Raw genomic sequence first — 15635 nt, forward strand, 5'->3', positions numbered from 1 at the left:
ATCATCTTGGTGTTTTGATATTTTTTTGTTGGACTCAAGTAATTATAAAGAATTATTAATCGGTTTATCGGTAAAATAGTCAAACAAATTTGTTAAAATGCTTAGCATTGTTTTTCTTGAAAACTCATTTCATATAGATTTTGGACCCTTAATAATTTGTCGGATTATGTTATTTTTATAGTGATGATAGATCCGTTTTACTATTTTACTGGTTATTTGATAAAATATGTTATTAAGTACTTAGAAATATTACCCTTGACTGTTATGATTATTTATGACACAATAATGACTTAGTTTAGCCTCAGGAATCTTAGTATAGCTACGAAAATTTGTTATTTAATTAAATATTAATTTATTAGATACTAGTAATTTGTTTCTACTAAAAGGGTAGAATTGTCAAAAATTTGACTAGTGGAAGTTTGACTTATAAGAATGTAAACTATTTCGGTTTAGAGTCTTGTTTGATATTGCATGATATTGATTGTATGACTCTGATAGTAAGGTAACGTCGAACCATGGACCGGCATGTAAAATCCCGGCGTCCGTGTTAACCGGCACGTAAAATGCGGTGTCAGACAGGGGGTCCGAGAAAAACCCATCCTGTGAAGTCTCGAGCATAACAGTATTGAGAGGAGTGACGACTCCCATCACAGTTAGGGTTTAGGACTACGATCCTCACCTAACCAGACCTTTACATATATCAGTTGTCGTTATTGTTGTGATCTTGTGATGTGCTATGATGGTAAAGCTATGAGGCTTAATTGAACTTGATTAAATAAGCATTAAGGTTACCAAGTATTTAGTAGCAGTAATGAACTTCTGCAAGTATTGAGAATGTAACTTAATGGCTTAGTAAAGGTCAATAATGAGTAATAACCTTCTATACTGTGCTTGATGATTATTCTGTAAGCATGATTTAACTATCGCATCATAAGCTTGTTGAGAAAATTGTACTCGGCTTTATCGCTGACCGATTTAATCGGCTGTCGTCCATATTATGGATGACAGTATTTTGCAGGAAAATTTAGCTCAGGTTTCGATCCAGGCCGCAACTTTAATTATTCTATCGAGGACTTAGCTTCAATGATTTTACTTGATGACTATATTGTACTTATTGTTTTTTTTTATCGTATTTAAGTAAACCTTATTTTATATTTTCTCAGTTGTAAGATATATTTTTTACTTATGTTTTGAACGATTTTTTTTATTTCAAATGGTTTTTAGCAGTTCGGCGTTTTACACTTCTGCATTATTTATCTTAAGTATAATTATTAATGTTAATTATGTATCGAGAGTGCCGCTCCTGCTACATGAGCAGCCAATACAAGGCCAAAACACGTGTTTTGTTTTAAGCTTGCTTGTGGGTAAGTCTTGGGCTTTTGGGCTAGGTAAGAACCCTAAATCAATTTAAAATGAATGTGGGAGGTTGATACATAGATAGCAATTAGGGTTGAGTGCGAAGAAAGTTCCTTCTTTGCATTAGAGTTTGTTTTCATTAAAGGTGGAAACTTTGTGCTTGAGAGGTTGTTCTCAAGGTGTGGAAGGATTTTTTCATTAATGCATTTCTTGCTATTTAATGACATACAATCTTGTTTGAGAGAAAGATATCTAAGATACATCGTCAATCATCTTATATTCTTGTGTGTGACGTCTCTTTAACGTTTTCTATTATTTTACTCTTGTTCTTCACTAAGTAGAATCCTTAAATCTTTCATTCAAAATATATTTGTTAATAGTAAATTAAATCCCATTATTTCTTAATATCTTTTAGTGTCTAGATATTGTTAAAATGGGTTTGAAATACTACAATGATTGGTTATGGTGGGGCGCAATGAGTATTAAAGACAAGTTGTAACTTCAAAGGGTTGGCAAACCATGTGAAGCACATCAAGACTTGAATAGTCTACTTGTCTTAAATAATGCCAATCAAAAAACAGAATATTATGCGACAACTATGAAATTAGATATGTAGTGTCTTGGAAAGAATACTAAACCATACGAATACAAGCTCTCAGAATGATAGGATCTTGTCCGAGACTATATAAGATATTCTAAATTTTTAATTAGTTAAGTCAGTTTTTAAGGCGAAACTAAATGTAATTTTTCATGATTTGCATTTTAATCTTTCATACTAATTTATTTCAAAGCTCATCTAGACTTTTTCATTCCATTAGATAGTTCATAATGAAACAATTTTCATGAGACAGAGGTAGTAATATAACTCAAACAAATATAGTTCAATTTTAAAATTTAGGCCTGATTATTAACTTATAACTACATAAATAATTTCAATCTATTCTAATTTTTCAAGTCTAACTATTTCAATAGTATAATAGAAACTAATTACTATTACATGTCAAGTTTTAATCTAACTTATAAGTTTGATGTATTTTTTAAAAACCCTTAAAAATAAACTTATAACATAATTTCACACATATTCTAATATTTTTAAATCTGACCATTATTACAGAAAGTATGCATACTCCATTTTAATACTTAATGTCACCTTTATAATTCTTACTATTAATCTTCAGTTACCAATCATTATAAAATCAAAAATAAAATTTATAAAAAAAAAATCAAATTTGTATTATTACATTGCTGTATGAATAACACACCACAAAAAATCTCAAAAACAACATAAATAAAAAGAAAAAAAGAATTTAAATACAAAACACAGCAAAATAACAGGAAAACAAATCTTGTCAGAAAAGAAAAGCAGTAGTAACAATTCCAACAGCACCAACAAATCCCATCCCCAAACTCCTCAAACCAGACACTCCATTCTTACCAGAATCAGCATCAGCCGCCTTCGATGGACCATCAGCTGTATGATCCGGTTTCGACTCCCCAGACTTTGGAGAAGACGGACTAAGTTCAGGAGCACTCTTAGGAGCTTTAGCTTTAGTAAAATCTTTAGGAATCAAAACCTTATCCACTTGATAAACTGCTAACGGTTTTGTCTCCCTTAAAGCGTTATTAACCTGCGTAGTAACTTCTCCGGTTGATACATTCACCTGTCGGTTACCGATTGAAACGATGTTTAGCCCAAAAACTTCACCGTCTTGACCGGTAGCTTGGGTTCTAACTGGGTTACTGACAGTTTGAAAATCATCGAAGCTGTAGAATTTGGGGAGTACATGGTAGAGTACGAGTTGTACTTGTTGTTGTACGGAAAGGTCGTTGATTAAACCTGGTTTAAGGTTTTGGAAGGCGTTGTCGGTTGGAGCAAAAACGGTTAAACCTTCGGATGAGGAGTTTATTTGGTTTGCGATTTGGTTGGATACTTGGGTGGATGTTAGAAGGCGTTGGAAGGATGTGAATTGACCTCCTTTTTCTAGAATGGCGGTTAGGTTGGCTGGGCCGACGGGTGCTGGGCCGGGTGCGGATTGAGCCCGACATTGGGTCCAGCCCAGTGTGGCTACTAGTGTGAGGAGGAGTGAGAGACGGAGGAATGAAGACATTGGGAATTTGTTTGTGTAGAGTTGATGGGAGTTAATTAAGAGTTGTTTGGTGAATGGGTGAAGGAGAGTTTATATGGGGAGAAATGGTGGTAGTGTAAAGGTGGAATGAGCTGGATATGGCATGTTATCCACCCTATAAACAAATAGCCAAACAGGGAATATAATTCTTTTCGTTAGTTGAGAACCATTAACTATTAAGCACTAACCAACGACTGCAAAATGGAAATTGTGTAAAATTTTAACGTCATCTTCACACTCCCTGCAGGCAGCCGTGTTTGTTCCATTAGTGGTTATTGTTTCTCCGTTAGATGACTTTAAGATAATAAGATCATATGCTATTAATTATATTAATTAGATTCTTCAACTCATGTATGAAAAATCTCTCACTGTGTGACCATTTCATAAAAGAATTTAAGGTGTTCGTACAAATTCTTATATGAGACGGTTTCACCGTAGACATGCCTCATAATTGGGTAAATAGCCCAATAATAGAAACTTTTAGCGTATGGGCTTCTTATTTTGAGGTTGTCTCACTATGCGACGGTCTCTTACAGGACAGGTTGTGGTGTTCGAGAATTGACTATTAACTATTTTAACTAGTTAATTTTATTGGTATAATCGATCAGTTGATGCTTTTTAACTTTTTAATAGTTATTAGTCAACTGTATAAACTAGCAATCAATTGTTAATAAAAATTGTTGATAAGAATACTAACTAGTTTTTTTGACTGTTTATTAAAAAAAAAAAATGCGATCATATAAGGAATCAAAATCCATGGACAAAATAAATTTTTGTTATGGTATGACTAATTAACAAGAGTTAACCAATAAGATGGTTTATAGGTCATATGTCAAACAAGACATTAAATTTAGATCCGTTGTAACGTACAGGAATATTTGGTAAGTATGACTTAGGCTTGTTAGTAATTATTTTTGCACAAAAGCCAAGTAGTAATAATAATAATAATAAAATGGTTAACACATTAATTGTTTTTGAAAGAAGTACATTAATAAAATAATAGTCTTAATTAAGTTGTAACGGCAAAGTCCTGAATTTACAATTCTTAATTTTGGTTGTCGGGAAAAAATATATTATTGGTAGAAAAGATTAAAGAAGACAAGATAATAAGAACAGTAATGAACAAGTTGGAATTGGGCCATAGGAAAAGAATGGAGAACGTGGATGCCAAGTTATGTTGTTTTGGCAGGAAAACAAACATGCCTACTCTTCCATACTTTGTACATTGTTCATTTGTTCCCATTGATTATGGAGTATTTTGATAAAAGATTCATACTTCTACCTTGGATTGAACAAAAATATCAAAATATGCTAAAATTTTGAAATTTTTATTTATTTCATAAATATTTGGAAATTTTAAGGCTCGAGTTATTAAACTAAACAAAAGTAATGGAAAATAATATTTCAAGTCTTTATAATAATTGTAAGGTTTTGTATGATTGAACACTTTATACATGCTTAGAATTACTTTTGACTTTTATACGTAGCATCATAATAAACCTACAAAATTAATATAATGTGAGAAATCTAGTGATTCAACAATATTTTTGTACAATATTGTTTGCTTTAACTTCCGATGAAAAGATTTAATTTTTTGGAATTTCTATAGCAAAGATATTTATCAAATTATGTAGATCGTAAATGAAGATATTTATCAATAATGCGGATAATTACCTTTTGAAAAATAGAAAATTTATGAAGATTTACGCTAAAATTAATAAAACAATAAGATTAAAAACGATTAAGATTATCTGAAAAATAATGAATCGCTCCTTCCAAAAGCAATGAAACTAAGTTTATACATTCTTTGTTCCAAATTACCTGCAAAATTGTTTTGTACACGTTATTTAAGATATAATTTACTACTAAATATCTTCATTTCCACTCGACAAAAAAATAATCAAGTAAGTAATTTAGAAGGATGGGAGATGAGTGTTATTTTATTGATTGGATGATCATAGTTCTTAGAAAAGTAAAATTAATAAATTCTAATCGTGTTTATTTCCGAAAAAATTGCAAGCATGGTAATGATGAGAACAAAATAAATTTCCAGCTATAACTTCGTAGGATACTCAATCTGATGACCTAAAAACTCGAACTCTTAATGGGGGGTGAATTATAGCTTAAAATATAAAATCACACGTTTAGTAATAGTAACTGACTTGCTAGTTGCTACTATCAAGTTATTATCTAGTCATGCGTCTTCTTGTTAACCAAATGGACACACTAATTTTTCTTTTTTAATGTTGAAATCTATCTTTAACCTTTTTTTTTTTTATTTTTTTTTTTTAATGCGGGAGTAGACCATAGAACATACATTTAATGCTTTCTTCTATTTTTCTTAGACAGAAATATTGATCTCCACTCTATTATGCTCATAGCAACAATTTGTTGATGTGTTATTGTTTTGTTAATCCACATTGGAGTTGTCTTGTATGAAAAAATAAGATTAAATAGTAATATCATTTTATAATTTAAGAAATAACTCTTTTTAGTTATTACAACTAATTGGTTTTTAAAGTGAATCTCTTTTAAGCTTGTAAGTGATTTATCACTTTTTTATATTTGGGTTACTCGGACACATTTCTTAAATTCTTATCAGAAAGAACACATAAACATAAGCAAGGAAAAAAAACACATTTAATTAGAAGAGACAGAGAGTGATAGTCACAGAATGCAATGCAAGGAATGATTGATGATGCATAATGCATTCAATTACATTGCACAATATACATCATTTAATGTCATTAATATTAATCATTATCAGAGTACCCGTTGTATCGGCACAATATAAAGCATTTATCGGGTTGTCAGGTACTTGAAATGCCCGATCCTGAACACCCCTACCTTACGATGCACCAATGGTTGGAAAAAGGACATCTCTACACATTAGATAAGTTTTCAAAAGGTTAGATGTTACAAATATAGTAAAATTCACAGTATAAAAATCACTCTGGTACAAAGAGATACATTACACTATCAGATAAGTTGGCAAGCATTGTTCATCAGAATCTCTACCAATTAATAATAGCACAAAAACATGGAATTATACAGATTAGTAGGTTGATGTAATCATGGATCTCTCTGTCCAGCAGAAAGATCAAAAGTCAAAACACTCCCCCCCCCCCCCCCCCCCCCCCCAAAAAAAAAGCCATTGGGGATCATTCAGCGTGTTCTAAATTGGAACCCAGTTCTGCTAACATGTGATGTCAAAACCATACATGCTGTCTCCTGAACTTCAGATTTCCATGCACTAGCGATTTCAAAGATGTGTTAGATGTACCAGAATTCGGGTTTCAGCCATTGAAGCTCCTTATCCTTGGAACCAGTTGAAGTTTCAGCTCCACACTTGGAAACGAGTCCAGTTTTTCAAACATGCATCTGCAGGAATTGATTAATTAAATTGAGCATGAGATGAAACCACAATATATGTTGAACATGCCAAATATTATCAAATGAAAAACTAATGACAACACACAAAATCTAAGATGGTGGACGTCTCACAAAACTAATGACTAAAGCATCAAACACCGAGTCTAAAATCATCAGCACATACTCAAAACAGGAAGTGATTCTTAGAATTGTCTCGTATTCAAGCTCTTCAGCTCAAATTATTCACATGGAAAATATAAGCACTTGCATACATATCATTTGAAACAAATCACAAATATTTTGCAGTTATCATGTATCATATTAGAGTCCTATTTTCCCAACCTATGCTTCTATCTATTCATTTCCCCATGAAATGTGTAAATTAAACACTATATGCTCTATACAACCTAGCAAAGCTATGCTACAATAATGTACAACTTAGTACAACACTTCATACTTTGTTAAATCTATCATTTTTGATGCCAAATATGCACAATAGCTTACCATAGTTCATCAAACAGTTGGTCATAAGTCCAACGCAGAGCTCTATAGTGGACACACAATTATCAGTTCAAAATCAGAATCTAGCCCATAATAAGCCTTTCGGCAGCTATTGGGTGCTTTCCAGCATAACACACTGGATTTACTAGAGAAATACGTCCTTTTCCTTTATTTTTGAATCATTTTTTTTTCCTGAAAACTATTCATATTTCTACTGCTGTGTGTTCTGATGCATGCAGGTATAGCACATTGATCGAATTGAAATAGTAGAAGCATGAACATAGACTTAAGAGGGTTCAGGTTGTAAAATAGCGATAGTGAGAGCAATGAACAAAAGGTTTATGTCCAACAAAAAAATATATATTACTCGATGAGTATCATTCTGATACGCAAAAGAGCTTCACAAACCATCCTTATTAAGACTTGCCACAATTCTTTTATACTCGTACATAAAGCAAAACTGTAGTTTGACCAAAAATGTTTTCAAGTAAAGCATGAAGAACAAAGAGCTTGCTTTGAAGGATATTGAGTATTGACACCTCTCATGGATCCAATAAGTGCAATCACGTTTAACTGTGCAGGGAATTACTTTTAGAAGACTAGGTATATCATGTAATTCTAAGCTAGCATACAAATCGGATCTATAGGAAGTATCTTTAGAAGGTTTATTTACATATCTCGACTTTGTGACTTTGATAAAAGGTTTTTTTGGCGAGAGGGTGGGAGGCAAAGGTGTGAATCTTATCAGTGCCTTCAACAAAAAAGTTTCAAGCATTTACATTCAATATTTTATTTTGAAGTTGTTCACTGTAGTATATTTTTTAAATGTTGAATGTTCAAAGTCTTTAAAGATTTATGAAATTTTGAAGGAACAGCAAAGGCTTTCAAGGGAGTGGTTGAGGGTTTAGATATTTTTATACCTTAAGAATTTCTCCCTTTTTTTCAGCTTCATACAAAGAAGAGAAGTCAATTGGCTCTAACTCGATTGTATGATTTGGTTTATGTGAGATATAATCATGCTTTTGAGACGTCGATTTATTAAAAATGACACCACAGATCCCATTCTTTTGGAGGACATAGATGACAGCAATGAGCGGTTGCTTGGGACGATGGAAGATGATTCTTTTGGTGAAGAACAAAGTTAATATTCAGTGATGACTTTGATTTGACATGGAAGCCAGTTGGTAGACTTTATCCAAGTTATTTTACTAGAGCATCAAAGATGAGAAATTGAGTAGGTCCTTTTTCCAAAATTGATAAAAGAAAAACTGCAATCAGTAGGTCTACTTCACAATCATCTCTTAAAGTGTTTTAGTGGAGGATGATGAGGAAGAAGAGGATATTGGTGAAGATGAAGACTAGATAGTGAAGATGGTTGAGGACGAGAAAGATGATTCAAACTATTAGTATTTGTGTAATTCACAAAATAATTACAAGCTTGAAGAACACCATTCTGTTTAGGTTTTTTATTTTTTATTTTTTATTGAGACTATCCTTTCTTATTACATTCTGTTCTATATTAGTTCTTACCACAATGATAATGGATGTTTTGGATCTTTTATGATTATATAATATAAACGTCATGTTGTTTTGAGTATCAAATATACATTAAAATTGATTTTTAAGCTGTTAAAGTCCACATCTTAACCTGCGCTGTGCGCCTCTCTAGGCTCCAAGGACCTTTGGTGCTACAATCCAATTGCGCCTTTTGAAACCAAGGTTTCAGCCAAATTCTAGCATTAAAATAACTGCATCATTCACATTAACACATCACCATGACCTTAGCTGCAATCACGACTGAAGACGTATTTTTGCACTATGGCAATATTTCTCGTGAGCTGTTCACCATCTACTAACTAGCTAGTTTTCATGACTTGAACCTGTCTTGACGGCAGTAAAAGTCATAAATTTTTTGTGATTGGTAATGCCCTTACCCTGATTATGTGAGAAGTCTAATTTACATCCCCATTTTGGATTTGCACCACCTTTCCAGGTGGAATCTATCTTTTTCTTTTCTTTTCTTTTTTCTGCTCAACACCTCAACCTTCAAGGACAAACACCTCCCATAAAATAACATGTATGTTTTAGTTTAAAACAACTCCAGTATAAACCTAGTATTAATGTAGCGTCTTTTTTATTATAAAGATAAAGATAAAACTCTCACTAGTCTTTAATGGCATAAATGAAGTTCCACTTTCGTACATAGATAACTCATAAGAATACATTTATGAGGATCTTTTTTAACTTGGCAAGTAGAACTTTCAACCTTGAAAACTCCAAAGATAGTTAGCTACATTTGAGTAATTACCTTTCATATGAAAATAGAATATCAAAATCAAGGAATTCTTTATCAGAAATTGCAATGTGTAAAATAAACTTACTGGCTTTCCTAGATAGCTTCACTTACAGCTGGTTCACTTCTGAATACTACAACCCATATTCATTTTTCTCATCACCTTCCTCCTTACGTAATTACCTCTCTTCTCTCTATCCATTTCGTTGTAATATGTTCACTAGCTTGATCAAGAACTTCACTCAGATTCTCTTCAAATCCCACGCGGCCAAGCCTTAAATGCATATTTCCAAATATATTTAATTTCTTCCACAATCTACCTCCACTCATGTTCTTGTCTGATTGTTCCACATTTGATTTGTCGGCACTCAATGTTTAAATTTGCAATTTAAAATGTTCTTCCATAGTCCATCTACCACCATCAAGTAGCAAACCAAACAACAAACACCGAGATCCAATTAGGCTTCATCAGCAGCTGTTAGCTGCTTGACGGGACAAACCAAATAGATTGAAAAAGAGAGTCGGGTTAAAAACACAGAGAAAGAAGCAACTAAGGTCAAAAAAACTTGAGAGATCACAAGCAAACACACATTGCTCATGCTTGTGATCCACTCTTGCAGCTTTATTCAGTTCGTCCCCTGATAGTATTGTTACATGAATATTAGAGATTTGGTGGTTTAAAAATAAAGAAAGGCTTGTTATTGCATGGGGTTAAAGGTTCACGTTTTCTTAGCAGTAATTTTGTTATGTTTGTTCTTGCTATAGTTGCATATTTAAGTAACCCCAAAAACTCAAGCATGTTCGGTATATCACAAGAAACGGCTTATAATTTAGTTCATAGTAATTTTATCCTATGGCCCCTTTAATTTCTCTAGGTGTGTAAATATAGTATATGTTGCTTTTACTTTTCTAACTCTAGAAGATTCTAAGCACACATGCAGATGAACCTGACACATGTTGATGTTATAAATAAAGTGCAGAGATTTGATCTTAATTTTGAAAGGCGTGAAGCGAGGACACTAGCCTTTCAAATGAGAAGCCAAAATCCATGTAAAAAATAACGATAAATCAAAGACCTTATAACATACTCTACAGAAAAAAATTATAAGAAAAGAGAAATAAATAAGAGAGAAGAAAACGTAGTGTCTACATGAAATGGGCTTCTATAGAAGTCAGGATCAAAAGGCATTCTTAAGACACCCTGATGCGCTTGCCTCAGGATTTATAAGGCCTTTAAGGCTCACCTTAAGAAAATCACCAAGCCGGCTTTATCAAAGCGCCTAGTGCCCGCATAATGTGCTTCCTAAGGTACTTATTGGATGTTTTTCTGGAATTTCATAGCTTCATAAGTTTTCGAAACGGTTTCTGATTTAGTACTTCGGGAGTTATCAACCAAAGCTATAACTTCAATGTGCTAGAGGTCTAATGTAATAGATGATTTTTTATGCTTCAAAAGCTATCATGCAAATAGAAATGCAATGCCGAACTTGCTTGCAACACATCAGGACTCCCCGGGGCAAAAAAGAAAAGAAAAAATAGCCTGAGACACATATCGATTCCAAAAGATAATTCAATGACAACCCCGAGTCCCCAACAAACTCGGTTCCACCATACAAAAAGACATAAAATTTCCTGCAAGCAGCTGCCAAACAGAAATCAGACCCAAGCCAGTCGGTATTGGAGAGTAAAGTCACACAAAAAAAGTGCTATGAAGTACTTCCTCAGCCTATAGAATATAGATACATTCACAACGTACAAGCTCCCAAACTCTTAAAAAAGACTAAACACACACCACGAGTTCACTGAAATAAACTTCAAAAATCTTATAATTCCTATTAATTATGTTCACCAATTAATAAACAATCCTAATCACATTCTGGTACAGGAAATTCAATTTCCACAAGAGATTGGTTCTCAACTACTCATTCTTGGTCGCTTGGCTAATCTAGGTTAATGTTTGTTATCAACTTAATTAAGCAAAAGAAACATATTCCCACGGTCACTTTGAATTTGCTACACATCATTTAAAAAGCTCTCACTTTGATTTGCTTAATCTAACAAATTCGAAGAGACAAAGTATTAGTAGAGATATAGATATCCATAATCCAATAGACTAACTTCAAACTAATACTGAAAACTTAAGATTTACAGGATGCTCCTAAATAAATTCATAAACTCTACATTAGTCTACAAAAATTATAACTACGATAGCATGCCATATTTCATGCTTTGCGACCATGTAAATTACAACCATTTTGTCAACTTGTCTGAAAACTGAAATATATAAAGCATGTTTTGCGACTATGTAAATAACAAAATTTTATATTCATTCAACTGCTAATCCACATGAAACTATCATTCTAGACACATGAAACTTCTAAACACCATTCCAATGAGCTCTTAGCTTTAAAAAGTGTGGTCCTTAGAACCTAGGCACAACGCCCAAGGTAAAGGCACGAGCTTTTTATAAGCGAGGCGCACTTTTCCGCTAAAAAGCTTAATATTAGTTTTAAAACATATATAATACTTGAAAGAACTTGACATTCATGATTCATATCATATTAGCAACAAGCTCTAAAACATTCATTATAATTACGGTAAATACTACTTTAGCCGATAACTATTGTAATGAGAATATGAATGTTACCCAAAGTTATTTTCTGTTTCTTCACCAGCTCTGTTGCTCTATTTTTTATAAAAGAACACTCTCAAACATAATATTCAAGTGAATATGGGATTCGAGTTTCATTCCTTTTTCAAATAAACAAACAAACTTAAGTTGATTACCCCGCCCAACAAGGAGGGTGCACCTAAGGTACAAAGCAAGGCGTGCTTTTTAAAATTAAGTGAGGCCTAGAGCAGCTACACCGCCAAAAAAGCCTTTACAAAGATATTTTAATATATAAGGATAAAAAAATGACACAAAAAAAAAAGGTAATATCTTCCATAAAAGGCTAAAATTGCCCCAAATACAACAATTAATCAGCAAAACTTGCATTCATAAATGGTAGTCAATTCATTCAAGTTGCAACTTGCAAGCCCTTTTAATAGGAAGATATTTGACATATTATTATACAGTATAAATGTACAAAATCTAATACTCCATGAAACTCCATCAGATTTTAAATCAGCAAATAGTCACAAAATTTAATAAGTACAGAATTTTATGTGACTAGCATATCCACTACAAAGCTATATAAATTAAAACAGAAAAACAAAAAAAGAAAACATTTACAAAATAGGATTATAAACATACAAAACTATATTGAACCAAAATTCAGTATGAAAATTTAAACAGAAAAAACAGAAAACATTCACAAAATAGGATTATAAACATACAAAACTATATTGAACCAAAATTCAATATGAAAAATCAAAATTCAAAAAAAGATTACCATCCACTCGAGCTGGGGCGACTCCCACCGGATCTCGGACGATTCATTAAAAAGAAATCAGATTCAGCACCAACAGGAGAAGCTCCTGCCACAGGTCCAAGCGCAGCCCCTCTCATTTTCCTCTCATACCCACCACCCGAGTTGGGCCGCCCATCCTCCGCATAACGATTAGGCGATCCACGATAATTACCATGAACCGATCCATGACGATAATTCCCTTGTCTAGGTTTTTGAAAATCAGGGACAGTTGGAACCTCCTTCGCCACAAACCCGGGTCTCAGATGAGGTGGAACAAACTTACTACTCTTGGGACTCGGGCTTGGGTTCGGACTCGGAGCATCCAACTTAATATCCCTCTCCTGAAAGCTCGGGTTTCCACCAGTTTTTCCCTTGGGACGCAAAGAAATAGAATCTGAATCCGTTGGCTTGGACGGTGTAGGAGAGGTAATAGCTGGAAAAGCTTCAGAACTCAAAGTAGATTGCTGAGATGGTGCTGGTGGTTGTGGTTGTGGCTGTGGTTTCTGGGTATATGTGGGTTGAGGTTGGGGAGAAGGGCGAGAAAGAAGAAGCATTCCGCCATGGGTAAGACGAGAAGAAGCAGAAAGAGAGTAAGATTTATGAGAAGAAGAAAGGGATGAAGAAGAAGAAGGTGATCTTGAAGAAGAGGAATTGTTATTGTTGTTGGGATTGATGATTTTCTTCTCGTAGATATCGTTGAAGTTCAAAGAGGTGTATTTGTTTGCTCTTGCCATCCACTTTTTGGTTGAAGATTTAGATTCAAAGAGAAAGAGAGAGATGGGGAAAGGTGGGAAGATCTGGGAATGGAAAGAGAGAGATATTCAACAATCAACAAGTAGAGAGAGAGAGAGAGAGAGAGAGAGAGAGAGAGATCTAATAGCAGAGGGAAACTTTGGTGTAATAAGGACGGTGATTTAAGTGATGCGTTTTGACTCCTTCAAGCATTATCATGGGGAACAAAATAAGACCTCTTTTGGATGGGATTACCTTATAATCTCAATCATTATCATGATATTAAATGGAGTAATCAATAAACTACAAAGTGTTTAAGATAAGGTTCTTCTTTATCTCATTCTTCAAAGGGCTTTAATTTATTCTTTTGGGTTATACATAAGGTTATTTGCCAATTGGTATTTAATCTCATCTCGATTTAATAGATCAGTTTGAATTGAATATCTTAAATCGGAGATTAATTGAAACCGAAAACAATCAAAATATCTGAACTCAATTCAAATCGATAGTAATCTGACAACTGACAATTAACACGTAACCACCTAAAGAGACTAGTAAGTAGTAACTAAAGTTAACCCAAAATAACTATAAACTAGAGTTAATCAATTACATAAAATAATTGATTAAGTTTCAATATTTGGGCAACCGAACACGATCATCAATCGTTCGAGATAAAATCGAACTTGTATGTTGATCGACCCATATATAAATAAGAGTTCAATGACAATATTATTTGAATCAATACAGGACAAACACTAGTTGTTAGCAATTTCTTGAAATTGCAATAAATTTTCACTTTGATTAAATTTGATGAACGAAATGTTTAGCATATAAAAGAAAATCGCTATTGTCTATGATCTGAATATGTTTTATGAATTTATAAGGAGGAGAGTGACACTATCCAATATTTCATACTATTACAAACTACAATAGATCTTCGATCTTATTGATCTTAACCTGAATTTTTGATTTAGTTGTATTGAAATTGACACGAAATAATATTTTTATCAATTTTAATCGATTCCATTCAAATTGAAGTTAATCTGATCTTAATTGAAATTAACCCGTTATCGAAGATCAACCGACTTGAAACAAATTGTACACGATTCAACCCAACATCAACATGCCCCATTCTTAACCGAACTCGTTTCATGATCGATGTTTCTTTAACTGACCCTAAACCAATATCAACATGACATGATTTATAACTTAGTAATATTCAAATTGAGCATGACTTGAACTGAACCAAAGTGAACTGAGTGAGAATATTAATCGATTTGGCATCAACTTGAATCTCACCTAAACTGATTTGTATTCGCCCGAAACCAAGCTAAAAACCTGTTTGGATACCTTTACATATTATACATTGTTTATGGGCCGATTTTCTGATGACTTGACCCAAGTCACCTAAAAATGAGCGATTTTGACAACATTCAAGAAAAAGATTTTTAATTATAGCACAAAAACTTCGCTTGAGAGTAAGCCTACTATCAATTTTCTAAAGGCGTCATCAAACAAAGCTTTGATTCAACAAAGCAATTATTCGAAAACAAAAGTATCTCACACCACATGACCAACTTTTGCCCTTTTTACTTCAATATTTGCGTTTTGTATTCCAACACTTCAGACTATTTAAATTTAATTCTTTATATCCCATAGAATATACCCTAACTTGCTCTAAACATTAACTATCCTTCCCATTTTGAGCCCTTTTGAACTTTTTTTTTTCTCTTCAAGCAATTTAAAAATCACATTTTATATTTCAATGTCAACGTCCTTGCAAATTGAATCAACACCTAGAATTGAAATAACTACTAACTACAACAAATTTCGGGAGATAAT

General features: G+C 33.2%; 2 protein-coding genes across 3 annotated transcripts; both read right to left on the reverse strand.

Annotated features, from left to right (window-relative positions):
- Positions 1–2529: 2529 nt before the first annotated feature.
- Positions 2530–3885, reverse strand: LOC130815161 (fasciclin-like arabinogalactan protein 9). Its single transcript, XM_057681533.1, has one exon. It carries the CDS (start codon positions 3462–3464, stop codon positions 2706–2708), a length of 759 nt encoding a protein of 252 aa, XP_057537516.1. The 5' UTR covers positions 3465–3885; the 3' UTR covers positions 2530–2705.
- A 2166-nt stretch (positions 3886–6051) lies between these two features.
- On the reverse strand, positions 6052–13976 carry LOC130815166 (uncharacterized). 2 transcript variants are annotated; one of them, XM_057681554.1, is made up of 2 exons: positions 13044–13976; positions 6052–6863 (listed from the first exon to the last, which is right to left on the reverse strand). In XM_057681554.1, coding segments are annotated over exons 1-2 (753 nt in total). In that variant the 5' UTR covers positions 13796–13976; the 3' UTR covers positions 6052–6862. The 2 variants fall into 2 exon arrangements, with proteins under 2 accessions (XP_057537537.1, XP_057537530.1); XM_057681547.1 differs by lacking the exon at positions 6052–6863 and adding an exon at positions 9737–10130 and having other exon boundaries at positions 13044–13968.
- Between the last annotated feature and the right edge of the window lie 1659 nt (positions 13977–15635).

The sequence above is a fragment of the Amaranthus tricolor genome, chromosome 1 (assembly GCF_026212465.1).
Source record: "Amaranthus tricolor cultivar Red isolate AtriRed21 chromosome 1, ASM2621246v1, whole genome shotgun sequence".
Lineage (NCBI taxonomy): Eukaryota > Viridiplantae > Streptophyta > Magnoliopsida > Caryophyllales > Amaranthaceae > Amaranthus > Amaranthus tricolor.

What these genes read in the sequence shown, in the direction of transcription:
- LOC130815161 (XM_057681533.1), bottom strand. Translation starts at nt 3,464, where the DNA reads ATGTCTTCATTCCTCCGTCTCTCACTCCTCCTCACACTAGTAGCCACA.
- LOC130815166 (XM_057681547.1), bottom strand. Translation starts at nt 13,795, where the DNA reads ATGGCAAGAGCAAACAAATACACCTCTTTGAACTTCAACGATATCTAC.